This window comes from Fusarium venenatum, assembly GCF_020744135.1.
Source record: "Fusarium venenatum strain MPI-CAGE-CH-0201 chromosome Unknown EDB82scaffold_1, whole genome shotgun sequence".
Lineage (NCBI taxonomy): Eukaryota > Fungi > Ascomycota > Sordariomycetes > Hypocreales > Nectriaceae > Fusarium > Fusarium venenatum.
Window position 1 is genome coordinate 10,525,170 of NW_027072129.1, and position 26,219 is coordinate 10,551,388.

The 26,219-nt window shown below is 49.1% G+C and overlaps 9 protein-coding genes across 9 annotated transcripts; 6 read left to right on the forward strand and 3 right to left on the reverse strand.

Moving 5' to 3' along the window:
* Positions 1–126: 126 nt before the first annotated feature.
* EDB82DRAFT_552669 (autophagy-related protein 11-domain-containing protein) lies at positions 127–4,721 on the forward strand (the record flags this gene model as incomplete). Its single annotated transcript, XM_065609593.1, has 3 exons — positions 127–194; positions 250–361; positions 408–4,721. The coding sequence occupies 3 exons, from the start codon at positions 127–129 to the stop codon at positions 4,410–4,412; spliced, it is 4,185 nt and encodes a 1,394-aa protein (XP_065465967.1). The 3' UTR covers positions 4,413–4,721.
* A 264-nt stretch (positions 4,722–4,985) lies between these two features.
* Positions 4,986–5,996, reverse strand: EDB82DRAFT_534374 (uncharacterized protein; the record flags this gene model as incomplete). The annotated part of the gene is made up of 1 exon (XM_025733843.1): positions 4,986–5,996. The coding sequence occupies one exon, from the start codon at positions 5,994–5,996 to the stop codon at positions 4,986–4,988; it is 1,011 nt and encodes a 336-aa protein (XP_025587750.1).
* A 415-nt stretch (positions 5,997–6,411) lies between these two features.
* On the forward strand, positions 6,412–7,642 carry EDB82DRAFT_493013 (uncharacterized protein). Its single transcript, XM_025733832.2, has one exon. The coding sequence runs from the start codon at positions 6,507–6,509 to the stop codon at positions 7,515–7,517; it is 1,011 nt and encodes a 336-aa protein (XP_025587749.2). The 5' UTR covers positions 6,412–6,506; the 3' UTR covers positions 7,518–7,642.
* A 403-nt stretch (positions 7,643–8,045) lies between these two features.
* EDB82DRAFT_493014 (uncharacterized protein) lies at positions 8,046–10,663 on the forward strand. Its single transcript, XM_025733821.2, has one exon. The coding sequence runs from the start codon at positions 8,471–8,473 to the stop codon at positions 10,340–10,342; it is 1,872 nt and encodes a 623-aa protein (XP_025587748.1). The 5' UTR covers positions 8,046–8,470; the 3' UTR covers positions 10,343–10,663.
* Positions 10,664–10,980: 317 nt separating this feature from the next.
* Positions 10,981–12,980, forward strand: EDB82DRAFT_111728 (uncharacterized protein). Its single transcript, XM_025733798.2, has 2 exons — positions 10,981–11,914; positions 11,963–12,980. The coding sequence occupies exons 1-2, from the start codon at positions 11,354–11,356 to the stop codon at positions 12,764–12,766; spliced, it is 1,365 nt and encodes a 454-aa protein (XP_025587746.1). The 5' UTR covers positions 10,981–11,353; the 3' UTR covers positions 12,767–12,980.
* A 3,849-nt stretch (positions 12,981–16,829) lies between these two features.
* EDB82DRAFT_472900 (uncharacterized protein) lies at positions 16,830–19,721 on the forward strand (the record flags this gene model as incomplete). Its single annotated transcript, XM_065607984.1, has 4 exons — positions 16,830–17,657; positions 17,805–17,912; positions 18,310–18,772; positions 18,859–19,721. The coding sequence occupies 4 exons, from the start codon at positions 16,830–16,832 to the stop codon at positions 19,719–19,721; spliced, it is 2,262 nt and encodes a 753-aa protein (XP_065465968.1).
* Positions 19,722–20,501: 780 nt separating this feature from the next.
* On the reverse strand, positions 20,502–21,364 carry EDB82DRAFT_493021 (acyl-CoA N-acyltransferase). Its single transcript, XM_025733765.2, has one exon. It carries the CDS (start codon positions 21,280–21,282, stop codon positions 20,659–20,661), a length of 624 nt encoding a protein of 207 aa, XP_025587743.1. The 5' UTR covers positions 21,283–21,364; the 3' UTR covers positions 20,502–20,658.
* A 1,277-nt stretch (positions 21,365–22,641) lies between these two features.
* On the forward strand, positions 22,642–24,423 carry EDB82DRAFT_493025 (NADH-ubiquinone oxidoreductase 49 kDa subunit mitochondrial precursor). The gene is made up of 3 exons (XM_025733754.2): positions 22,642–23,419; positions 23,469–24,210; positions 24,261–24,423. Exons 1-3 carry the CDS (start codon positions 22,772–22,774, stop codon positions 24,275–24,277), a joined length of 1,407 nt encoding a protein of 468 aa, XP_025587742.1. The 5' UTR covers positions 22,642–22,771; the 3' UTR covers positions 24,278–24,423.
* Positions 24,424–26,157, reverse strand: EDB82DRAFT_565534 (uncharacterized protein). The gene is made up of 2 exons (XM_025733743.2): positions 25,855–26,157; positions 24,424–25,809 (listed from the first exon to the last, which is right to left on the reverse strand). The coding sequence occupies exons 1-2, from the start codon at positions 26,021–26,023 to the stop codon at positions 24,515–24,517; spliced, it is 1,464 nt and encodes a 487-aa protein (XP_025587741.1). The 5' UTR covers positions 26,024–26,157; the 3' UTR covers positions 24,424–24,514.
* Positions 26,158–26,219: the final 62 nt, after the last annotated feature.

The following is a 26,219-nucleotide window of genomic DNA, read 5'->3' on the forward strand; positions in this document are numbered from 1 at the left end:
AACCTGGTCATTCAACATCATTCCGACATTTTAGTTTTGGTAGACTCAACCATACATCTACTGAAGTCATCCCTTCTCTTGTAGGTCGCAAACTGCGGCATTGTTTCCAGCAGGAGATGTCTACGGATGGCTCTCCAGGTTTTGATAGCCCATACGGGCCTGCGGCTGGAAGTCGATACCGCACAGTTCTCCATGTAAGCCTTATCGGTACCGTTTTGATACCATAATAGATGGCTAACTTGAGTGCAGCCTCGATGATCTCAAAACATGGGTTTCCAAGAAAACCTCAATTCCTCCACAGCATATTGTTGCCTTGAACCCTCATGGGCGAACGGTTAAGATTGCAAACTTACATACAGAGGTTTGATACCCAACCAGGGTATACAACGTCGCTAACGGTAACCCAGAAAGAGATCTTTGTTTACGATATCCGAATAAGCTCTCCGGGCAATGCGAACCTCATCACCCCAATACCATCGCCGAAACGCTACACTGTTCCGAATGCGCCGAACACTATCGATGATGTACAGTCAATAACATCATGGCAAGAACTATACAAGGACCGCCGGAACTGGGCGATGCATCTTGTGGAAGATTGCGGACAAATGAACTCGACTACTCTGGCACGATACAGTGAAATAGATGTTATTATCAAGTGTCTGGACGCTGCTGTTGCGAACCTCGAAATTAGCATCAAACAAATCGAGCCCAAGTATAACGACCTCAAGAAATGGGTAGAACCCGCATTGGAAGAGCATGCCAATCTTGTTGAGAGATGGGAGCAGTATCTAGATCTCGCCAAGAGCACACCAGTTTCACCCTACATGGTCAAATTTATGACTCGACGGGAAATCAGCAAGGCCAAACCAACCCTGGAGGATCTCATCGAGTTAGACACAGCGAAGAAGGCTGGGAAGCTGGCACCGACCGCCCACCGAAGATTCAGCGAAAAGGCAAACCAACTTGGCAATACAGCATCCCAGATGTATCAGAGCTTGGAGTCGCTGATCGCCGATTTCGAGAAGCTGATGAGCCGCTCTGCTCTCAGCCATAGTACAGACACGGCACAGCTTCTCGAGGATATCGAGGCGGTGGTGAAACAAATGGATTCCGACTATCGAGCAGCACTAGGGTATGGCAGCACGCAACGAGATGTGGCGCAAGCTTCTAAGACAGCTTCGGTGCATACCGAGCATCTGGTACCAACACTAAAGAAGCGAGTGAAAGAGATGGAAGAGCTACTTCATTATGGAATTGATGCGCGCAACTCCATCGCCTCGGAGTCGGCAAAGTTCATGCGCCATGTCACCGAGATTACGTCCCTGCATAGCAACGTCAAGAGTCAGATCAACGTGTTGAACCAGTCAGAGGATGATATGACGACATTCGATTACCTTCGCCTTATTCACCAACTCCCCTATATGTATGCAGCTTTTGTCGCAGAAGCAGTCCGACGCCGCGAGTGGGTTGATAAAGTCAAGACGGACTCTTCTACGTTAGCAAACGAAATGGCCTTGTTTCAGGATGAAGAAGCCAAAAGGCGGCGCAAGTGGCAGAAAATGATTGGTAGCATGTACGGTCCAGATTTGGACACGAATGTCATGGGTCTCGAGGTCAACCTGCTTGGAGAAGACACACCTTGGCCAAGTCTGACTAAAGAGGACCTGACAGATTTTATCCAGATACTGCAAGAGCAGCCTATTGATCAGAACGTTTTGGACGACATAGTAAAGCTTGTACAAGAGCTTGACAACCCAACAAAGCAGCAGTCCAAACGACTCAAGGCTTTCAAGAATGGAAGCATACATGAGGCTGCACTTGGTAGAAGTGGACTTATGATCCGAGGAGATGACGATCTACTACAATCGCTACAGGAAGATAAAGGGAAATTAGAGAACAGGCTCAAGACGGCCGAAAGTCGAGTACGTCGTTTGGAAGACTTACTTCATCGACAGAGCCAAGCCAGCCGCCCCGGAAACCTTTTCCAACCACAAGGACGCGAGAGAGTAAACTCTGGGTCCTCCGTCAGATCGAGCCGCTTTGACGACCGCAGACGATCTTCCGAAGGCATCGATCCTTTAATGCGACGTATCACTCAACTCGAAAACGAACTGCGAGAAGAGAAACAACGATCTGCCAATCTGCAGCAGGAGCTAATGACTCAATCAAATGATCACGAAAACGTCAAAGGTCAGCACGAAGACTTAAAGGCCCAGCATGAAGATTTGAAAGGTCAGATGGCAGAAATTAACACTACCAAACAAGATCTACTCGAGAACATGGAGGCCCTCGAGCGCGAATTCGTCGAAGAGCGTAAGAATCTGGAGATTGAAATCAAGACGCTCAAGGCTCGCCTGGAGGATACCGAAGACGAAATCGACCAATTCGATCAATCAAGGCAGCACGAGAAAGCGGGATTGGTTGTACGGGTGGAAGAATTGGAAGCCGAGCTGGAACAAGTCAACAAGCAGCGACAAGACGATGCGCTCAAGGCGCAAGGGCAGGTTGACTTTCTGCGTAAAGAAACCAGAATTCAAAGAGAGCAACAAGAGGCCCTCGAGCAGCAAATGCAGTCCGCACAGGAAGAGGCCCAAAACGTCTCGAGAAAGTTAAGTGTTGCCGAGGAGGCTTTGGATGATCATTGGCAAGCCTTGACGAGGCTCTTCACTGAGCTTTTGCCCGACACTACTATCCCAGACAATGTTGTAGATCTTTCCGATCTGCTGCTCACGCAAGCCGGGACCTTGGCTGAGAAGTCTCGAAACTCGGGAGCAGATGTTGAGTTGCTAAAGACCCAGGTTGAGCACTTCTCTTCAACCATCTCAGTACTTCGAGAGCAGATCTCCCAGAAAGATACCAAGCTTTCCGAGGATGAGATGGTCGCAATTCATCTCCGCGAAAACCTTGCTGAGGAACAAGCAAAGGTGTCAGCTCTTGAACAAGAACTCGCTGATGGCAGGGAGCAACTTACGGAGTTGCGTGCCAAGCTCAGTGATGGCGAAACTGGCCCTGAAGCTTTGCAAACAAGACTAGAGGACGAGGAGAAAAAGGTCATGACCTTGACTGAAGAGGTGGCATCCAAGCAATCTCACGTTGGCAGCCTTGAAGAAGAGCTTCGGATGTTCCAGGAGAAGGTTGAATCTCTCCAGGGCAAGATATCGCACACGAACAGCCACTACGAACACCGGGACGAGAAGACGAAGGATCTTACGCAACGCCTCTACTCTCAGAACGATCGCATGTGCCGCTTACTAGAACGTGTGGGATACGCTGTTACCAGGAAAGATGGGGAGATGACTGTTACCAAGATACCACGTGCCGAAAGAAATGCCCAGAACCTCACTGATTCTACCGACCCCAGCGCATCCATTCGCAAATCTGGAACACTAAGCCGTGTGCTAGGTGATAGTGCCGACCTGGAACTACTCTATTGGCTTAACAACTCCGACATGCAGGCCGAAGACGAGAAATACGAAGCTTTCATGAACAACCTAGGCAAATTCGACGTGGAGCTCTTTTCCGAAACTGTTTACCGCAGAATTAAGGAAGTGGAACACATGGCTCGCAAATGGCAGAAGGAAGCGCGTTCTTATAGGGAGAGAGCACATATCCTACAGAAAGACTCGCACGAGAAGATCGCTTTCAAACACTTCAGGGAGGGAGATTTGGCCTTGTTCCTTCCGACTCGTAACCAGCAAGCCGGTGCATGGGCTGCTTTCAACGTCGGTTTCCCGCATTATTTTCTCCGCGAGCAAGATGCCCATCGTCTACGACATCGTGAATGGCTTGTTGCCCGTATTTCGCGAATTCAAGAACGAGTTGTCGACCTTTCTAAGAGCCTTCAACCGAGCAGTGAGACGGAATCAATCAACGACGAGGAGAACGACAATCCATTCCAGCTGTCGGATGGTTTACGTTGGTATTTGATCGATGCTTTGGAGGACAAGCCTGGCGCGCCCTCGACCCCTGGAATGGGCAAGTCAACTGTCGCGGCTAATACCGTGGAGGCAACAGCCAACATTCACACTCACACTGCGGGTGGAAAGGGTAAGAGCCGGGAAAGCGTTACAAGTATTGAAGGTATTAACAAGACACTGTCCAAGAGTCTTGAGAGTAGGCGCAGCAGTACCAACTCCAAGAAAGCCCTGCCATTCCAACTCGGTGGCACAACTTTGTTGAAGAATAGTGCTTTGGCCAGCGAAACGAATTCACTCCGAGCGCATAACGCCGACACGCCCTCCGGCACAAGTCCAACACAGGGAGGTCATCTCACATCTACCATCGCCAGCCTGGGACAGAAGAACCAGCGGGTGGAGGGCCCTACCAGACAGCCTTCAGATGAGTCATCGACCCAAGGCGGCGGTGCCAAAGCGGACGAGGTACGAAACGTCGACGCCCTTTTTGGACCCTGATTACGGGCTGCTGATAGTCTATTAGCAGCCCCGAAGCAACGTACAAAGAGAAGATTCAGTCGAGAGCCCGACAAAAAGATCGGTCATATGGGATTCTTTGTGGAGTGTTGACTACAACTATGAGAGCGGGAGCAGAAAGTGGCTTGGTGGTTAAGTTTGTGCGTCTACTATTCTGATAGATTAATTTGTCTCTGCCCAACAATCAGCTTCCCTTTGGGAAACGATGGGCTTTCTTATGTTTGGTGCATCGGCGGTGTCTACAAGACTGGGCGATAGATTGGAGGAGTGTTCTGGTTGTTTAACAGCGGTTAGGAAACGGGAAATTGAGGGATTATAAATTAAGGGGAGCGGCGTTGGGTCAAGATTTCAGCTAACGAAATAAACTTCAATCTACATTTAGAGTCACGTTAACACGTTGGGAGGCTTGATGCTTTTAATACTGCGTATATTCAGCTAGAAAGAAAGGAAAGGAATCTAACTTTCATGTCATCCGTGGCAATTCGATTGCCACTCTGTGGCTGACTCGTCTTCGTCGGTAAAGATGCCATCATTTGGCTTCTCGTGGATGAAGCTTTAGCGATAGAGATCAGCCGTGGGGATCGCAAGAACGAGATGAAGCTCACCGCCTGGCTGTAGACAATTCATGAGCAAAGCGATCATGTTGGGTTGCTCAAAGGTACCTTTGTGGAAATCGAAAACAACAAGTGTCTTGAGCTTCAGGTACTTGCCCATGTTGAGGAGCAGACACCTGAGTTTCTTGAGCGATCTGTGCCAAGTTTCTGTGCTGAGGTCAAAACAGAGACTCTCGAGACCGGTCAAAAGGGACCAATCTTGATTGAGGAGAGTAATATCATCGTCAATCTTTCGCTCATCTATCATCATGCGGAAGTACATCTGATTCCTGGAGATCGGCATCTGGCGTGGGAAAGGATTCGTCGCGTCCCAAAAAACCCATTGGGTCAAGTCAAAACGAGATTCCCACGAAGAAGAACGAATCATAACATGTTTGAGGCGCTGACACTCGACCACATCATCGGACGGAAACGGTTGCTTCTCGCCAGGACTCTGTTCTTCGTCTGGATCGCCATAGATGGGATCGGGAGTTGAAAGCACTGCCGTGAGGGATTTGCAAAGTACGGGGACGCGTTGGCACATGAGATCCAACTCGTCAAACGGGATGTCCTCGTTTGCGATACGAAGACAGAGGGATCTCACGTTATCCACGAGATCAGAGTCGAGAGAACGCTCATAGACATTAATCTGGTTCCTGAGGCGATTTGCTTGGAGATCCTGCTCCCAGATCTTGTCGACAGTGTCCTTAATATCAATATTGCCATCAGCGACAGGGCGCTTGAATATACACTCGTGATAGAAGGGATAGCTCCTGGGACCTTGAGCACTTGCACCTTTTGTGTAGACCAATGTATTACACCTACCCTTTTTCCCGCAGGGAGATTCACGTCTGGTAAGAATGTTTACCCAGTATTGCTCTTTCTGGGTGGTCTCTTTCAAAATTTGGAAAAGAATCTCAGATGGGAGAGCAAACAGCCGATTAGGCTCCGGGGTGGTGGCTGAAGAACTCATGGTGACGATGTTTGCGAATTTTCTGGAAAGATAGTTGGTCGTTGTAAAACTCTTCGTTTGGATAAGTTTTGCAAGGTCGTGTATGTTTGGGTTGGGAAATTTCCAATTCTCTCAATAGAGTGATTTGAATGTTTTATATGTCGTCAATTGCTGTTCAATCTTCTTACGACTTGTGATGTTAGTGGTTATATGGTGGTGTTCTTCAGGGTTTGTTCCAGAATTTCTGTCTTGTTCATCTTATCTCAATTGTTGAAAAGACAATGCGCAGATGATTGGCTTGTTCTGATTGATCTGTTCATGTTATATGAGACGTGTTCGTGGTTTCCCAACCATGTTCGACGTATAAGTAAAGTTATGTATCACTGACGTCAGCTCTTTTGGCCTGAGCTTATCTAGTCATGATAAGGCAAGTTCAGGGTATCCGGAGAATTGACCGCTGGAAGTATAAAAGACGAAATTAGTAGGTCAGCTTATGCTCCTTAGACTATAGTTTTAGACTATTTATCTTATATGCTAACACTTAGGAAGCCAACTTTCCTGCTACCCACTATGCAGCGTATTCTACCTGGCGAAGTACTCTACCAAATCGTCGAGGCTGTTTTGCCCTCGAATCGCGCAATCCTCCCACCATCACATATTTCCACCAAGACGTTACTCTCTTTGACGCGAGTCTCACGCGAAATCTCTTTGCGGGCTATTGAGTTGCTACGAGAGCGATGTCTCTATATCGATTCAAATAAAAAAATAGCACAGCTACTACTCTGCATTCCTGAACTCGTACCAAGTATTCGAACTCGTTTTTGTCTAAGGAGCATCACATCACTCTATTTGTCTCCGTTCGTCGGAGATACGCTCAATGATCTGCCTACGGCACTGTGGGTGCGAGAGTTCTTCTACCAAGTATGCAGGACTTTGCGAAGATTGGTTGTCAATATGCCATTTGAGAGCCTAGAACTGCTTGACGATCACTTGGATGTAAGGAGGACTTTACGTCAAGGCTTCGAGCGCCTGGATAAATTGGAAGAGTTTGTTTGTCTCGGCGATTACCCGGTACTGGGTATTCAGGACTCCCCTACCGAAGTCTGGGGCTTATGGCCGAATCTCAAGCGTCTTACGATATTTGGAGCGCCAGTTGACAACCACTGGTTATGGTGGTACATTGCATCGCATCACAATCTCGAGCAGGTTATCCTTGCGCGGTCGCTGGGAGTGGAAACGATCAATATCAAAGAGGAGTATTTCCACAAACTACCTCGAGACGATGTGCGACTTGACCGTGATATAAAGATTACGCTTTTGGATGCGGCTTTTGTATGGAGAGATGTCAAGACGTCGCGTTGGAATGAGTACGACCCCAAAGGAAGGATGACGGTTGAGTTGTATGATGTGCCGACATCGTTCTATGGTGATGAAACACCTCGGGAGCTTGTGACAACGTGGGTAAAGCGCGGTGCTCTGGAAGGGAGCTTATGGGATTGGAAAGGAAAAGTGGTTAATGGGCCTGCAGAAAACGATTCTTAATGTAGCTGTGGAAGCATGAGAGACGAAACCAGTAGGTTCCTTTATGCTCCTTAGACTATAGTTCTTGAACTACTTATTTTTATACCCTAAGCCTTAGGAAGCAGCTTGGATGAGGTCTTGTGAAGTGGGATTTGAGGATAGCGGCTTTATGGATTTATCCAGACTCATCAACAATTAAATATTGCAAGGCTGATCACATTTAAATCCCTCGACATAATCAAAGCCTAGCTAGTTCAATAAGCACTACCATCTTGAGCGGATGCAGCGGAAATAAATCTCAAATAACCATCCAATGTGCAGCTCCCGGGTAGTTTTGATCTCAATCGGTGGTCAGATTTGGGGGTCCAAAAGCCAAAATGCCCCCGAAGCTACGTCCGATACCCCCCTGTATAGCGGGGGAAACGGCATGCGGACGCCAATAAACGGAGCTTCCTCCTTTGTTCACCTGCCAAAATGGGGTGGAATTTTAGCAAGAGTGGGGATGCTCCGGCTTCGCTTTCTTCCAGAAAACCCGTCATCTCATGGTCGAATCCCCGTGTTTTTCGTTTTACCCCCGGCTGTTACGTTTTGGTTTTGCCAAAAAAACGCTCCATGGGTGGATTGTTTCTCCATAATCTATCTCACCGGGGACGGACCACTACAGGCTAGACTTGACCATTTGTCGATTTCTGTTACATACTCGTTCCTCTTGCGCCCTTTTGAACTCTTAACCCATCTTGCCATGTCGAATTGCTCCGCGAACTTAAACAATACAATTCGGAGTTAGGTCTCTATCGACAAGTAAAAAAAAAGTCTCGGTCGCATATCAAACTCGATACTCAAGACATGCTCCGAAACCACCGTCCTGCAGTGACCGTTTGACCTGTCCGACACGAGCTTGTCCCTCACAGTTCTTCTTGTTCTCCATCGATCCCGAGTCCTCCGAACCGGCCACTAGACCACCTTGTTGAAAGATGCACGATAAAAATACTTCAGTTGTTTCATACGCCGCCGGCGCCTCTCTCGCTGCCGCTGCGCTGATCTATGTGTTCGCGCCGAATTTTTCTATCGACCACGATGCTACTAGTTCCAAGAAAAAGACGATTGTCGGCTTAAGAAACCAAGCCAATGACTGTTTTATCAACTCGGTTCTGCAAGCTCTTGCTGGTCTGGGAGAGCTGCGGGTGTATCTGATTCGCGAGACACATCGTCGCCATATCGAAGACCCTGCCGTATACGCCCGTCTTGTCCAACCGGAAGGTAAGGAGATTCCGCAATGGAAGCTTCAAGGTTTACAAGAGGGACTTGTCACACAAGGACTAAAAGAAATGTTGGACGCGCTTAATGAACGCCCCATCTATAAGAAGTCCATATCGCCGTTCCCGTTCGTTAAAGTCTTGGAGGCGGCCTTTAAGCAGAGGATCAGCCGCCAACAGCAGGACGCGCAGGAATTTCTTCAAATCGTTGCCGAGCGACTCAAGGACGAGTACCATTGCGGTCAACGAGCAAGATTACACGTGCGAAGACGTGGCTTATTCCCTACCAATAGCGCTACCAATATCGACAAGACAGCTGAAGATCAAGCCAATGGCAATGGCAGCGATGAATCTTCGCAAGAACAACAGCCTACTACAAATGGCGACAGCAACTCTGCCATCGAGCCATCCGAGGAAACCGAGATATCACAGGTCGACGGCCAACTGCCCTTGGAGATTGAGGAAGGCTTTCCAATGGAGGGAAAATACGAGTCGCATCTCAAGTGCTTGACATGCAATTATAAGACTAAGCCCCGAGAGGAAACATTCTGCACTATCACGCTGGCTGTCCCTCAAGTATCGGGCACGACGCTGAATGCATGTTTCGACGGCATCTTTAAATCCGAGACCATCGATGACTTCAAGTGCGAAATGTGTCGATTGCTACAAACAAAGGCAGACCTAGAAGCTGAAATGGCCAAGTCGACTTCGGAAAGCTTCAAGGCACAAGCTCAGGAGAACATCGACAGACTCCAACATACGATAGATACAGATCCCGAGAACCCGCCGGAAGATCTCGACCTCGGAGACAGCCGCTATGCACCCAAGCGCAAGATCGCAAAGACGACTCGGATGTCCATATTCCCAAAGATCTTAGCTATTCACTTGTCTCGTTCCATTTATGACGTGGGACAAATGACACAGAAGAACTCTGCCAAGGTAGTCTTTCCTGAGCAACTGCCTCTTGGCGGCTTGATGGACCAAAAGAAATACAAGTTGCTCGGCCTAGTAACCCACCGCGGTGGACACAACAGTGGCCACTACGAAGCATTCCGACGACAGAACGTTCCCGCGCCCTTCTCCAACCCGAATACCTTCCAGCCTTCAGAAGCATTCAGCAAGACGCCAACACCTATGGGAACACCGGTGCTCGGCGGCGGACCAACACACAGCCCGGCCATTTCCACTCCCGATCTCCTGTCAGGCTCGTCTGGTAATTCTTCAACACCTTCTCTAGATTCATTGCCTCCCCCACCTAGGAGTGTCCCGGCAGATCTACGCGGTTCGGCGAGCCTACCAGCAATCGGCAAACCAAAGGATCCCGAAACCAGCAGCCTCCGTTCCGTGGCAGCTTCTACTAAATCTGCCATCTCCAAGCTCACATCTCCCAAGCAGACCAACAGCAGCTCAACCACGCCCAAGCTCGTGCCATCCAATGTCTCGAAGCGATCAAAAAAGCGCAAGGCAACATCAGACAAATGGTGGCGTGTCAACGACGAAAAAGTCAAGGAGGCCAAGACGAGCGAAGTCTTGGGCATGCAGAGAGAAGTCTATCTACTATTTTACGAGCTCGACAAGGAAGACGCTTAGGAGGGCGACACATCGCGCTCTGCGAGATACGCCAAGGTTGTACGTTCTTGGTGGGGAAGTTTTCATTCTAGTCTCACCCGTCCTTTTGCATAGGGTTGGCGTTTTGAGGGAAACAGATGTTTAGGTTTCAATGCTGTTAGATTCCATCGTTTTCATACAGCCGTTGAAGAATATCCGGAGCTTAGGTAGCTGAGAGGGGAATAGAATTATGTAAATACGGAAAGCAGCGATTGGCATACGATATAACATCATGCAAGGAGAAGCGAAGAAACAAAATACGCATTTTATTCAAAGCATTCATGAAAACAGTTTCGTCTGGACTTGTTACCGTATGGCTTATATATGTGACCTGTATCGCAAAACATAATTCAGCAATGTGTAAGTCCCAACGAGAATCCATAACTGACAATACATACTTATTTGAGTTACTTCACCTTTTAGAAAGTAGCAAATATCTATTCCAACCAAACAAGACCTATACATAGGTATTCATAGCTTATACGGCGCAGCGAATAATAGCTGGAACAAGATTGCATTCCGTCTCGCAGCTAATTACGCCCCACAGAATGACTCAGCAGGATATGGGAACAGCTAAGAGTTAACAGCTTTGGAGATGACGACCACCCCAACCTCGTTGATAGGAACTATCGTTTCGTGTTACACTGATATTCTTTCATATTTCTTCACATTTCCTTATATTTAAACTTGTATTTTTCTAGCTTTTCAATTTGTTCTCCAATTCGACATAGAGCTCGCAGATCTTGCGACAAGGGAGCAAATCCTTCACTTGACCCTCAAAGGAGTAACAAGCTTAGCCGATTACCGTACCTCAAGTACATGGCGCATTACATCTCATGAGATTCGACATCCGAGGATGTTGCGCTTAGAAATTGACGACTTGAAAAAGCCCCAAGGAATTCTTGGCGAGATCTTACAGTGAAAAATACAGACAAAATTTATAACCGAGAACACCTTTTCTCATCGCTCATATATAGCAACCACTCTTTCATAATGGTTTTCATCTCTCGACGTACAAAACGTCGTCTACGACCTATTCTTATTCTTCTTCTCATATCTGTGTTTATAATTTACACTATCCTCCCTCACGATTCAGCTATTCGCCTAGCGCTCGTCTTCAATGTTTCGCGTTTCTTCAATTTCCTCCGCGGCGCAGCATCAAACAAAGATGCTTGGCTATACAAGACACCACGTTTCACCGTGGACCTTAAAAACGACGTGGGATATCTCATTAAAACCGGTTATGGAACGCGTCACAGGGTAGCCGAGCAGCTTGCTGCCTTCAAGGCGACAGGAGGTTACCTAGGAAAGGAAGGCGAGAGTTTTCTCGTCGTTGGAGATTGGACAACTGTGAACCAGACAGATGCGAGCCTGATTGGTGCCACGGTACACGATGCTATCAAGAGGGTCATGGAGACCAAGATCAGGGGTAAAATTGATGATTACCCCAGGCTTGTCAAGTACATGAGTCTCCAAGCCAGGCTCCAGGCCGGAGATGAAGTAGAGGCCCTGAAAATTGGCCAAACCTATGGATGGGAACTTGATGCGCTCAAGGTATGTGTCTTCAGACGACTAGCCTTTCCGATTTGCTGACAGATATAGTTCATCATGGGTATGGAGATGATATATAATGAGTTGCCCAACAAGAAGTGGTACATCATCTTAGATGATGATACCTTCTTGATTCGGCCGTCTCTGGAGCTCCTCATGGGCCATATTGACTACCGAAAACCCCAGTATATTGGCAACGCGGTGGGCGATTACAAGGCGCGCTTTGGACATGGAGGATCTGGCATTCTGATATCCGGAGAAGCGATGCGACAGTTGTTTCAACATCCAGGCATCGTGCAGGAAGCATATGCCGAATCCATGACTGAGACGTGGGGAGACCGCCTGGTGGCAACAACACTACAGAAGCTGGGGATCTACATCGAGGAGGCATATAACCATCATTTCAACGGTGAACCGCCGTCCATCACACGTATCTGGGGAGATCGCTTTTGCTCACCCCTGGTTTCTTTCCATGGCTTGCGGAAGCCCGGTGAAATGCGCCGCGTCGGAGAGACCCTTGCGGAGGTAGACCAGCCGGTGCTATGGCACGATGTCTGGCAGTTGTTCGGGGGGTCAGCCATATCGGCGCTTGAGAGCCGGCCGACCGAGTTAATGGCGGACCATGTGGGTAAACCGGACGAGCACACCCGCTCGTGGGGCGACGTCAGAAGTGCCAACGCTTGCCAAAAGCGATGTGAGCAAAGTGGACGGCGCTGCTTGGCATGGACATATGAGATGGAGATTGAGCGGTGTCACACGAGTCCTTGGCTATTACTGGGGGCGGACGGCGCTACAGGGAAAGCATCGGGGATAAACTGGCCTGAGGTAAAGCCATTGCTCAACGGCTGCAGATAACGAGATGTTCCTGTCAACCAGAAACAGCGGGCAGGTAAGCTCCTGGTGATCAACACTGGGGTTCAGTCGTACTGCATAAGTTCGAAACGGTGTCGGAAACTCAGCGTTGGCGCAAGGTATCTGGCGGATGATCTTGTGCTCGGGGCTTTTTTCCGGCTCAACGTATGTATCATACCATGTACCATTTTGTATCGTCCCCCTTTTAGCCTCAAGTGTCAAGTACTACTTGTTTCCACCTCTCGAGTAAGGCAGAAGGAGACGCCTTATTGGAACGTGGTCGAGTACTAGTGACCTAAAAGCCGACCGCCATTGACAGCTAGTGGGGAGGAAAACCGCAACGTGGATACTCTGTACTCTGTACTGTACTGCAGATTGTCTGCACGCACGGAGGAAAGGAGCCAGGAAGGGACTTAGCCAGTGAAGTAGCAATGGTACGGCAAAGGTCGGTGGGCGTCCCAGAGATCCGGGAACTAATGGTAGGCGAGAGAGACTCAGCAAGGCGAGATAGTGAGATGCACAGAGAGAGCCGGTTGGCTCAAAATCTTGCCTCCTGGCATCCCCTAGTTGGCGGCGTTCGCTCGCTTGCTTCCCGTCGCTTCTGTCAGCCAGGATCTTGGTTTTGACAAACGGGGAGGGAGGTGACTGCTATTGCCGTTACCCACTTATACTGGAAGGTACTGTACGGTACAAGACAGCAAGCCAAGTCTGAAAAGGCGGTAGGTAGAGTGGGAACCATCCGAGGACCCGTATGAGCGGGTTGAAGTCAACGAACCAGAACGGGTCTTGGAGTTGTGGAGAGGCTCGTCTCGCTTCCACCGGGATCTTGCCGGTTAGTTCGTTTCCAGTAGTGACGGGTAGGTTGTATAGGTATAGGTTCTATGTACTATGCACGTGAAGCGTGTACGGATACGGTCAGAAAGCTAAAACATGGCCGAAGCAAACTGGCGGCTCAAGACATGTATTTGTCTTGCTGTGCTATGGCTGATGTTAGCTGTTATCTCCTTTGGGCTGTCCATTTCCCAGTTAGGCATTGACTCCTTGGAAATGGAACTGACTGAAGTGATACAGAAGACAGGGGTATCGTATTTGCTGAAATTGGAAAGAGGGGGAGATGATATTGGATATATTTGTTAAGATTGGGAATCAGTGGGCGGCGGCAGGATTTGCGGTTATCCGTAGCGGATACCTGCTTTTGGGGGAAGAACAGCCCAAGAAATAGAGGAGTATATGACGATGGTCAATCAATGATGCTCGCATAATCTTACTCTGTAAGGAGTAGCTTGGAACGGTGGAATTACCGGATAGATCAACGTTTGACAGAATATTATCGAGGTTCGAATATGTGAGTGTATGAATGGAAGGATATCTATCTACTGCCTGTAGCACTTTCCTACTATAGAACGTATGTCTCATGTGAAAGTGTGTAGGCAGGTGCGGTAGTTGGCTTTGGGTTGGGTTCTTTCCTTTGGTGGAAGGGTTCGAGCGAGCGAGCACCGTCTGGCTGGTACCTGGCATTAGCGCCTTCCATAGAAGCATTCGAAGCCAACAGGAGCCCAGGAGTCCTCTACGGGGGGATACTGTGGGGCCAGTGGCTTGCGGGGGTGTCTATGTGACAGTCCAGTTTTGGGGAAGTTCAATGGAAACTCAGAGGAGCGCTTCCAAAAGGAACCTAAGATACGGATACGTATCACTCACCACATCTCTCCTGATGGTGCTAAGTTATCAACGGTCTGTACAGAGATCTTCACTAGTTCGAAGTGAAGTTGCTGGCGCCATGTGTGTATAGGCTAACAGGTACTGACTAGTAGGTAACGAGAAAAGAGAGAACAAATGGATAAACACTAACTTGGGCCCTTGAATGACCTACAGTGAGTACTTACTATTCAGGTCTAGCCAAAGCGTTAATCTGAGTCTGGAGTTCATCTCTGGGTACCATGGAAGGTTGGTAAGGAAAACTATTAGCGAACTAACTAGCTGTCGAGGGACCAAAAGTCACTGGAGGTGAGAGAATAGGGGTGTCTTGATTATTTGGAGTCGACTATAATATTACTAGACTATGGGACGAGAACCTTGCACCCGAGAGCCCATGAGTGGCACACAATCAAGCACAGTTAGCCGCCTTGTCTCAAGCTTTAGCCAGGGTTGCCCAGACCAAATACTGTTCGTCAACTGAACTGTAACAGTCACTTTTACAAGCTTGTGTAGATGAGGCATTCAAGTCGCCTTTGATGATCGTCTTGTCTTACGTACCAGAACAATCCGGTGCAGAATAAAAAGCAAATGGCGGTGTTGCAGACATGAATCAGTTGAACACTCCACGCAATATATCTGTTGTACTTGCATAATGAGACCGAACTTGACACCGCCAGCTTTGGCTTCAGCAGAGTACCGTGATATTATGCTCCGCCATGATTATCCATGCTATTATATTGCCCCCCTGCTCATTGATTGATTGTGAAGCCTCGTTAGCAGGGTCCTGCAATCCACAAAGTAAGGGAGAGAGGAGATTCTCTGGCTTCCAGAGAGCTTCCAGAATTGCCAATTACTGGTGGACCCAAGCAAGCGAGTCAAGGAGAGAGAAAAAAAGCAAAAATATTCTCGTCAATATGTTGCAGCCGCATTGACGGCTGATGATCATATGTATGTAAGATCTAAACAAGATCCCCAACTGCCATTGCCCATGTGCCATGCATACCTGCATGCATGGAACGAGATGAGATGAGATGAGATGTTGTTCAAACAAACCTTTTCGAAGCCTCTTCGGTTATGCTGCTTCAATGGGTGCCGTCTATCTGATGTGCCGCTAATGCACATACTTTTAGGCCCGAGACGAGGCTCTAGCTGGCGGGGAGCTACTGTTGTTCCGTGCGGCTAGTTCCATGATTGATTCATCTGAACACCACTTGGCAGGACCCGATTAAAAAGAATTTCGAGGACTTGGGCCTTCTATGAGAGGCAGCCATGATTCTATTCTAGCAGCACAATCTTATGGCTTTCAAAAATAGAGCTGAGTTTTATTGTTAACTTCTCGAGTCTCATCAAAACGGACATCACTTTTCATTAAGCGAAAGACGTTCTTCATATAGAAGGTATCCTGGTCCAATGCATGCTTGCTAGTGGCCTCTTCAGAGTGAGAACCCTTCTACCCATTATTCTAGAGCTACCTGCCTCGCCTCCATTTCGTCTACGGAACCGTCCGCCTGTTGCCCAAGTTTTGTAACGAGTTTCTACTGTACCGTACTGTCTGTACTGGGCAAAGCTCGCGTCGCGCTTGTTTGTCGAGTATCGATCATCCCGTACCAGCGGAGACTGAATGGGCAGCAAGCCGCCTGCAAACTTAAGCCAAAAAGCCCCCGCCGGCCCGTCTCCACTAGAACTTACAATTTACTGGGACCTGGACGGCCAACACCAACACCACCACCACGGTCACCACTCCCACCACCACTACTACAACGCGGCAACCAGGCAGGGGGCGATCCATTTTATTGTGCTGTACTGTGCTGCGCTGTTCTATCTGTTTAGTCTATCCCGTTCTGCGTTGTGCTGCGATGGTATGGGTGTATTGATCGTATCCTACAGCACCGTGCAGTTATTACGACTCAACTCTATTTGCTATTCGCTCCCGATCTTGCAGCTCTGCCTCTACTAGTCTGCCTCGCCTACCGATCCCGCCTCTTGGACCCCTGGACTGGGCTTCATCGACTCACCTTTCCGATACTTGCTCCTCCAGCTCAGAGCTCCAGTTCTGAGCTCCAGCGCCAGCGCGTCACCTGTCGCTCGCTGGTCTTGGCCCAGTCCACCATCGCGACTTTGCCTTACTCTCAGTGACAGTTCCATCGTCGTCGCATCGTGTCGCGGCCCCTGGTCCCGGAGTCTGCCCCTCTTGCACGCCTTTTTCTCTCCCCCTGCTACGCCCCGGTTCCTTTGGATTTGATCTTCCTTGCCCAGCGCCAGCACCTCGTCTTCCCTCCGTGACCGACCCAGGGTCGCGTCCCCCTGGTCAACTCTCAGTCTTCCTGACTTCGCTTTGAGGCTCCATAAAAATTTCTAATTAAAAAACAACATGGCTCAAGACGACCATGGGCAGAGTCACGGCGACTCTCCCAATAATCCTCCAGCTTCTTCTGTTCTGACATCAAACTCTCCTTCTCTAGCTCCCATTGTCGCATCTGTCACCGCTCCCACAACTCACGCCGCGAGCACCAGATCCGCCAACACAGCTTCAGCTCCTTCCGACACGACTCTCCCGCCCATCACCTCGATTGCCTCGGTACCGTTCACAGCAGCGGACCGTCCGACCACCTCGACGACCGCTGCGGTTTCCACCTCCGCACCCGTTCCCGCAGAGCCCGAACTTACCGCTGTCTCTTCTGCGCCGACTTCTACGCCAGCTCTAGCTCCAGCTGCCTCTACCGCTCCGCCCGCGGTCGCCCAACAGAACGGCGACAGCAGAGCTCCCGAGGCTGCCTCGACAACACCTGCGTCTAATTCGGAAATGTCTAACCAACATCCGGGAATGCCTCATGGCCAGCATGTTAGCTACCATGGGTCTTCGACACATTATGCGCCATCGGTCGGTGTAACAACTGCCCAATATGGCTCTTATCCTGCGGTGACGAGTCAACCGGCTGAGGCGTACCGACCCGGTCCTATGCCTATCGGTAGCAACATGTCCCTGCCTAGCATGAGGACGATTGAAAACCCACATGGACCGCCTGTGTCGAGTCCACAGGGCATGCCAATGAACATGCCTATGGCCCAAGTGCCAGGCGGTGTACAGTACTATCAGCATCAGGGTATGCCCATGGCTCCAGGTTACGGACTTTCTGATCCTATGGCTCGTTACGCTATTCCCCATGATCCCCGTCTTATGGGCAGGGGGCCAAAGAAGGTGTGTAAAAAGTTCAGAAGGACATCTTCGAATGCAGTCTTAGCCAATGGCAGGCATGACAAAGGGAACCAGGGCTGACCGAGAGTGTAGGAGATCAAACGTCGGACAAAGACAGGTTGTCTGACTTGCAGAAAACGCCGAATCAAGGTAAGCCGTGATTTCGTACTCTTCATCCCTCGTGCGGCTTGTGGTTTCAACGTGCGCAATGGAAAGCGATGCTATGAGAGGACAAGCTTGGGGAGAAAAGGACTGCAAGTACGCGCCAGAGCTGGAGAGCCGGAATTAGGTCGCCCAGATCGACATGGCGTATCATGTTTGCGGCTTTCTGCAGATTTCTCGTTTGGCAGAAGCTACATGCGAAGCGAGCAAGACTCAGGTTCACGTAGTGCTGCGCAGCTCCTGGTTTCCCTCGTAATGCCTCTCTGTATCTGCAACCACATGCATACAAATTTGCTTGTCGCCACAGCAAATGAACCAGACCTAAAGCTTGAAGTTTCTCAGAGTTCTGAGAGCTCAGTTAAGCTTACTATTGGTCGCGCGTACTGTACCTCGCAGCCAGCTGCACTGCACAACCCCCTCTCCATTTCTGGCCTATTTCTTCTAGTGGAGATATAAGTACCCCGCCCAACATAGCTCTAACATCTTCTTTTAGTGCGACGAGACACACCCAACTTGCAATAACTGCAAGAAGTCAAAGCGCGAGTGTTTGGGTTACGACCCAATCTTTCGACAGCAAGCAGGCGGGCAGCCTTCTAACATTCAACCGGCACCTAGCCAGAGGACTCCTCCTACAGTTCCTAGCTCCGTGCCTTCGAGCGTTCCTTCCTCCATAGCGTCCAACCCTGTTCTCACCGCTCGACCTGCCAACTCATACGGTAGCCAGCCGTCGATGCTCCCCAGCTCGTATGCAACAGCTCACGCAACAACTGCAAGCCCCAACCCATCTATCACCTCGCTTAGCTACGATTCCAGCTTCTCCAACGTGGCCTCTCCTCCTGTCAAGTCCGAGCCAACATACGAGTACTCGGCTGCCGCTATCGACCCAGCCCTCCACAATCCCGAAAGCTCAAGAGCGGTTGACCATAGGCCTCTTGCTGACAACCAAAACCTAAGAGGTGGCGCCCCTTATTATTGATTTTACCCTTGTTCGTCGTTTGCTGCGCTGCTATTGAGAACATCTGCTTACGCGTGTTTTTGACAGCCAACAAAATGAATATCGATGAGATTATCAAACTCTTGGGCCAAGTTCCGCCGCCCCAGACCGGTCCTCATCCTGAGGGGATGCTCAACGAGATTATCAAGGTCTACCATGAGATGTACGCACATGGTCTCAGTTCTTTCTTCGAAACCACATGGTACTTTTTTACGGAAAATGGAAAGATGTCACTTCCTCGAAACCCTTACTTGGTGGATCTGCTAGCAAGCTTTCTCAAAACTCTGGAGGCTGTCAAGGTCAACGATCATTCGCAAATGGCTTACTCGGGTATTCTTGAGACACGCCTCGTATGGGAGCTTGCGCGATCTGCCTACGAAGCACCTACAACTGTTGTCAACCCTGGTCTGCCGGCTGAGAACGATGCCAAGGAGGCACAAAACCGCGTTCGAGTTGTCGAGGCACTACTATGTGGGGACTATCTGCCTTCCAACCCTCTTTGTTCACCTGCGCAGCATCCTGACAGTTCTCGCACCCGTCAATTCGACTTCTGGTATAGCTTGGCTGAGTTTGTACGGATGCGCGACAACCCTACTGGTCTTGCTGCTGTTAAGGTGAGGGAGGATATGCTTGCAAGGATGCGCTACCTGCTCGATGGTCGCGAGAACCGTGATGTCCTCTACTCTATTGCTGTTGTTCGAGAGCTTTCACCCCACTTCGATTCTGCGTACAACAACGCTCCTCAGCACGTTGACGAGAGCGACCCCAAGAATAGGCTTGCGGTTGCATCCAAATTTATCTTCGACGAGTCACAAGTGACAGGAGGTACGACCAACGTGGTTCGCCGGTTCTGCGACATCGCACATAGAGCATTCGTCAATCCAGGTGTCAATATCGCTCAGAGAAATTAATCAACTTTTGATATTCCGGATGTGCCTTTCGGTTTATCCTATTCAATTCACGGCTGCAGCCATTTTTCTTTTGTTATCAACCCAGCATGATCTTGTGGTCATGCGTTTCCCTTTCGTTTAAAAAAAAAGCACTGTTTCTCAATAAAGCGGGCTGTTATTTGTTGCATCTAAGGCATGGCGAGGGGTTCATTAAAAGTTCATTTTTGGCTTTTGCGTTAAAGGCGTTTTTTTTCTTTCCCAATGGATTGGGATGGGATGGCGAGGCATTGTCTTTACCCCTACTTCCCCTTTGTTCATCATGGCCTACACTACAGTGTGGTCGAGGCGTTTGCAAAAAACAATGACCACTACGGTCGAAGTGTATACCTTAATGCTCCTGCAGTCAGGCAGTGAGGGAGAAGAAGAAATATAGAAATCGGCATCATGGAACGGATTGGTAGAAGCCAACACGGCGAGGATTGGCACAGGAAAGACGAAACACAAGAAGCTAATGCAAGACTTCAGTGGAACCGCGAGTATACTTTGCTTTGCGCCACTTGACTTCCCCACAGACTGGATGGCGGACGATGGTCTTGTTACCCGCGGAATACCAGGCTATGGCTCTAGTTGACCTTTACCGATCAAGACTGCGATTGGATACCCAAGTGGCGGTGACCAACCGACTACCGGTAGTATCATGAATTGGCAACTACACGGTCCAGTCTTGCTTCAGGGAGTTTGGCTGCAATCTAAGCTAGTATACAGTAATGGTTAACATAATAAATATAATTTACTTAATAACTCGGGACTGTGCTTTACTAGACTAGTGTATTACCATGTGTCTCCCGGCTTTATTTCATTCAGTTTGTATTTTCTGATCTTTAAACTGAAGCCCGAGCCTTCTCGATATGTACTCTAAGACTTAGGAGGCCAACTTTCTGCTATAGCATCCGTATCTTTACAAGTCGCTTCTCAGAAATCCAAACTGGACTTCATCCAGGATCTCACCGTTCTTGAAAATTGCACCTCTTCTTGTGCCTTCATATGTGAAACCCAACTTTTTGACTGTAGTCAGACCCGCAGCATTTGAGCTTTTGACCACTGCCTCAATTCTGTTCAAGTCGGGCCACGTCTGAAAGCACCACCGTATGAATGCCTTTGCAGCCTCTGGCATATAGCCTTTGCCCCAAGCCGGCTCAGCCAGCCAGTAGCCTATCTCCCACGTACGGAAGTACATATCGTTTTTGGGCATTGCGCCTATAGCGCCGATGAAGAGGGGCTCCGTCGATGGGTTTTCGGCTGTGTTGGGTTTGAGAAAGATGCCGTTGTGGTACGGATAAGATGTTCCGTCAGGCTTGCAGGCCATGTTGACAAGAAAGTTCTGAGCATTTTCGAGAGTATACGGTGATGGGAATGTGTTGCGTAAGTTGGCAGCAATGGCTTTATTGTTGGCCGCACTCGCTAGTACATGTGCATCTGAGAGATGGTATCGTCGTACGATAAGACGTTCGGTTTCCACAAGCAGAGTACCCGGCTCTTCGCTAGGTGGTGAAGGCGAGATTAACTTGTTAGGCTCAGCCATGATGAGTTCAGTTGAATATGTGCTCTTCGCGGAGTTGATTGTGAGTATCAGTACTGAGTCTAGTAGGTAACAGAAAAGTTAGCCTTACTCTTTGTGATGTAGAAATAAATAGCCTAAGAAATCTGATCTAAACGGCACCTACCTAATGTCGTCTCTTATGCTTTCAGAGGCTAGGAGGTGAGTCAAGGAAGGAGTCACGAAGCCCACGTATGACTTGAGTTTACTTTTGGCAGTTGCGAACCAATGCGATTCGTGACTCACGAAAGGCAAGAGGAGTCCTCGTATAGGATTGTTGAAACAAAAGTCCCTCGACGTAACTGGCATGGCTCGATAAGCGGTTTCACGGCTTGTTGCTTACTGGGGGTCCGCTTCCATGAGAACTGAGTATCAATCGATGCGTATAAAGCTGGACAAACCATAGAGTCCAACCATTTCCATATTGATAGCCAAGCAGCGACTCTATTATGTATGGGTTCTCATGACGAAATATTGAGATGGCCTATTGAGTAGCAGAAACGTAAGTCTTTGAGTTAGGCTAAAAAAGTAAACAAACCAAGAGTAGGGCCAAATAGCAAAAACCGACTCACTAATTTTGTCTCTTATACCTCCAGCGGCCAACTTTTCAAATAACCTGATGGCTTTGGAAGATGCTCTATATTGTGACTAGTGAAAGGTCACACTTATCAGTTCATGCTCGACATGACATCGAAAGCATGCTTATGAGCCACGATATAGATACGTCATGGAATATGAAGTTCTACCAGGTATATGTGTTTCTAATATTATTAAAGATAAAAGCGATTATTCTGATTTATATGCGATAGACAATACCCGTGGATGATACTGATTTGTGTATACAGGTGTATGAGGGTTGGTCTTGGCTTATAGTCGTATTAGAAAGAACAAATGGTTTCTTCATATCCAATCAAGCCAACGAGTTTTATTTACATTGATTAGCTGAAAATGACTGTAGTTCGTGGCAATTTCGGATTTTATAGTCTCGAATTTCAAGATGGATGACGACTTGGACTTTTGAATGGAATGAATGTATTCAATGCTATTAAAAGTCGAAATTTGCGAAGCTGGGATTCAAAAGAACGTACAAGTGCTAGGAATGTACAATTCATGAAGCTACATAAGAGACTGGTCTTTCTTTTTGAATTCGGGTGATATTCCACTATCACCAGCAACTCATAGCCGAATTATGTGATGCAATTGTAACGAGATGCCACTTGATAGTATAAAAATCAACGAGTAATGGTCGAGCTATGATTGGCTCTCTTGATCGCAACAATGATAGTCCGACCCACCACCAAGAACAAAGCTCCCAGGTTTCAACGATCCCCGGACCGCGGGAGATGACGGCCACTATCACGAAGGCGAATTCCCCTCCATCAACTTGCCATTGACCTCGAGCCAGAGGCCCTCTTGGGAGACTCTATACATCCTGTCGCACTTACGGCCGCTCCCTCTCTGCTCACACTATACAATGGCTACTCTCCGACTCGCCAGCCGAGGCGTCAAGAGCCTGTGCATGCGGCCAGCAACATTCGCCGCCCGCCCTTTTTCGACGACTTGCCTGCGAAGAAACGCCGCTCCTGTCGAGACCGTTGGTACCAGACTTGTGCCCGTTGACGAAGATTTCACCACCGCCCAGGACGCCTACGGCCTGTCCAAGCCCCGAACTCCCGGAACCCGAAAGTCGCGCGAGAACTCAGTTTCAGACCGAAAGGTTCGACACTACACTGTTAACTTTGGTCCCCAGCATCCCGCCGCTCACGGTGTGTTGCGTCTGATTCTCGAGCTCAGTGGTGAAGAGATCGTTCGAGCCGACCCTCACGTCGGTCTGCTCCACCGAGGTACCGAGAAGTTGATCGAGTACAAGACATATCTCCAGGCCCTGCCTTACTTCGACCGACTCGACTATGTCTCCATGATGACCAACGAGCAGTGCTTCTCTCTGGCCGTCGAGAAGCTGCTCAACGTCGAGATTCCCGAGCGAGCCAAGTGGATCCGAACTCTGTTCGGCGAGATCACTCGTATTCTCAACCATCTGATGTCCGTTCTTTCACACGCTATGGATGTTGGTGCTTTGACACCTTTCCTGTGGGGTTTCGAGGAGCGTGAGAAGCTTATGGTAGGTGGACGATGGTCAATTGGAAGATAGCGATGACTGACAAGCGTAGGAATTCTACGAGCGTGTTTCCGGCGCCCGTCTCCACGCCGCCTACGTCCGACCCGGTGGTGTTCACCAGGATATCCCCGTTGGTCTTCTCGACGACATTTACCAGTGGGCTACCCAGTTTGGCGACCGAATCGACGAGACCGAGGAGATGTTGACCGACAACCGTATCTGGATTGAGCGATTGAGGGGTGTTGGTGTTGTTCCTGCCTCTGAGGCTCTGAACCTTTCCTTCACTGGTGTCATGCTCCGAGGTTCTGGTGTTCCTTTCGACGTCCGCAAGAACCAGCCTTACGATGCCTACGACCAGGTCGAGTTCGATGTTCCCGTTGGAACCAACGGTGACTGCTACGACCGATACCTCTGCCGAATGGAGGAGTTCCGTCAATCTCTCCGCATTATTCACCAGTGTCTCAACAAGATGCCTGCTGGTCCCGTCCGTGTCGAGGACTACAAGGTTTCTCCTCCCCCACGAACCGCCATGAAGGAGAACATGGAGGCCCTTATCCACCACTTCCTTCTGTACACCAAGGGTTACGCCGTCCCCCCTGGCGAGACCTACTCCGCTATTGAGGCCCCTAAGGGTGAGATGGGTGTTTACGTCGTTTCTGACGGTAGTGAGCGACCTTACCGATGCCACATTCGTGCTCCCGGTTTCGCTCACTTGGGTGGATTTGATCACGTTTCCAAGGGTCACTTGTTGGCTGATGCTGTGGCGGTCATTGGTACTATGGATCTGGTGTTCGGTAAGTTGTTCCTTTCAGAAAATTTATTAATTCATGCTGACATTACACAGGTGAGGTTGATAGGTAAAGCAATGTGGAAAAGAAAGAAGATTAGAATGGGTTCCTTTTGTTTGTAATCATAGCTGATAGGGAGACCACGGTAAATACTCCCACAAGGTCGTGTGCTCGAGCGACAAGCTATGCAGAGGTGATACTTGTTGAAATTTAGCAATGAATCATCTTGAGTTCCATTTTTGGCTCCGATTTCGCCCAGAGTGATTATGTACATTTAATGTTACAAGATAAGAGTATACATGTGTAGACTTTACAAGATTTTGGTTCCGGTACCAGAGGCCTGCTCCATAAAGAAATTCTTCAGGGGGCTAAGGGCATTGACAGCTCTTAGGCCAACTGAACGCAGCGGCACCAGGGGGCCACTCTCGACAGAGTAGAGCTTGTGAAGCTTATCACAGACATTGAGAATGATGTGGTTGGCTGCGTATCGCTCGCTGTTGTAGGACTCAAGAGATAGTTGGGCACCAAGATCCTGACCGTGAGAGACAGCAAACTCGATGGTGTTGACCAGACTCTGGGCATCTCCTTGACCTTGGTTCAAACCTTGACCTGCCAATGGATGAATAGTATGAGCGGCATCGCCAACAAGTGCAATACGTTCACCGGTATATGTGTCGGCATGTCGCAGCTTCAGGGGAAAAGATGCAATGCTGCCTTCCTGCACACCAACGACAGTCTGCGGCAGAGCCTCTACATTGAAGCTTGTGTGTTGTAGGCGCCATGATAACTCTTCTTCCTGGCTGCCTTGCTGAGTGTGCATAAAGCCGATATCGACAGGGCTCAGTCGGAAAGCAGCATTGACCATGGCAATGAAGTCTTTGGGGCTAAGGCTTTTGAGGAGGGCAGCCTTCTCTGGGGTGGTAGACCAGACCAAAGTAGCATATTTGCCAGGCATGGGTAACATCGCAACAGGTCCAGTAGGCAAGAATCGCTGATAAGCAATCTTGTTGAACTGACCACCCCAACCCTCGCCTTCAAGCTCCAGAGTTGCGACAACGCCGTGTCTGCCGTAGTCCCAGCCGCGGCTGTTGATGCCGGCAAAGGTACGCACAGGACTGTTCGCTCCGTCGGCACCAACAAGAAGACGTGCTGCCAGCGATTGGCCGTTCGAGAGCTGTACAACCGGCCATCCACTCAGATCCAAGTCTTCGGTTTCCTTGCCTAGATCGATGCCCTCGACCTTGGTCTTATCGAAAATGTCCACTCCACCAAGTTCGTGCAATCTTTTCAGTAGTCCAGATGTCAAGTTGAGATTCTCTGTCATGTAGGCGATTGTTTTATCTCCAGTCGTGCTGGGTGGCCAGTCGAATTCGATTCGGGCACCAGTGACTCCATCCCATACTTGCATCTCCTGGTAGTCCTGGACCCGATCACGTTGCAAATGTCGCCATGCGCCGATCTTGTTGAGATACCGAGCCGACGCAGGAGTGAGAGAGCTGCACCTGTTGGAGAATTGGGTCGAAGGGAGTGAGAACGACGAGATCTTGGAGAGATCTTGAGCTTCAATGAGGGCAACTCGAAGACCGGCAGTTATAGGATTGGCACCTAGTAGTGTTAAAGACGCCAATTAATTGAAGTTCAAGAACTTACGAAGAGCAGTCAGTAGACTCAGGCCTGCTGGCCCGCCACCAACACATACAACATCATAAGTATTGTCCTGCGTAGAAGTTGAAGCCCGCCGAAGTTGAGACTGATATTGACGAGCACAGGTTCGACAGACAAAGCCTGGCTTGGCTAGAGCTGATCGACGAGCCAGCATTGTTCCTTGACAGCGATATTTTCTATATCCGAATAATTGAGTTGCGACAATTGCAGCACGACTTACAATCCAGCAAAAGACATGTGAAGCACCATATCTCTTTCAGCAAATCGTCTCTCAAACGTTCGATAGCTCGACGACGAAAGTGGCATGGTGTGGCTACAGCATGTGGCGGTGCAATGATCTTGAGCGGGTC

Excerpts from the sequence above, each read along its gene's own strand:
- EDB82DRAFT_493013 (XM_025733832.2), top strand. The coding sequence starts at position 6,507 with ATGCTAACACTTAGGAAGCCAACTTTCCTGCTACCCACTATGCAGCGT.
- EDB82DRAFT_493014 (XM_025733821.2), top strand. The coding sequence starts at position 8,471 with ATGCACGATAAAAATACTTCAGTTGTTTCATACGCCGCCGGCGCCTCT.
- EDB82DRAFT_111728 (XM_025733798.2), top strand. The coding sequence starts at position 11,354 with ATGGTTTTCATCTCTCGACGTACAAAACGTCGTCTACGACCTATTCTT. Across the intron at positions 11,915-11,962 it reads GGGAACTTGATGCGCTCAAG|TTCATCATGGGTATGGAGAT; the intron begins GTATGTGTCTTC and ends TGACAGATATAG.
- EDB82DRAFT_493021 (XM_025733765.2), bottom strand. The coding sequence starts at position 21,282 with ATGGCTGAGCCTAACAAGTTAATCTCGCCTTCACCACCTAGCGAAGAG.
- EDB82DRAFT_493025 (XM_025733754.2), top strand. The coding sequence starts at position 22,772 with ATGGCTACTCTCCGACTCGCCAGCCGAGGCGTCAAGAGCCTGTGCATG. Across the intron at positions 23,420-23,468 it reads AGGAGCGTGAGAAGCTTATG|GAATTCTACGAGCGTGTTTC; the intron begins GTAGGTGGACGA and ends TGACAAGCGTAG.
- EDB82DRAFT_565534 (XM_025733743.2), bottom strand. The coding sequence starts at position 26,023 with ATGCTGGCTCGTCGATCAGCTCTAGCCAAGCCAGGCTTTGTCTGTCGA. Across the intron at positions 25,810-25,854 it reads GAGTCTACTGACTGCTCTTC|GTGCCAATCCTATAACTGCC; the intron begins GTAAGTTCTTGA and ends TAACACTACTAG.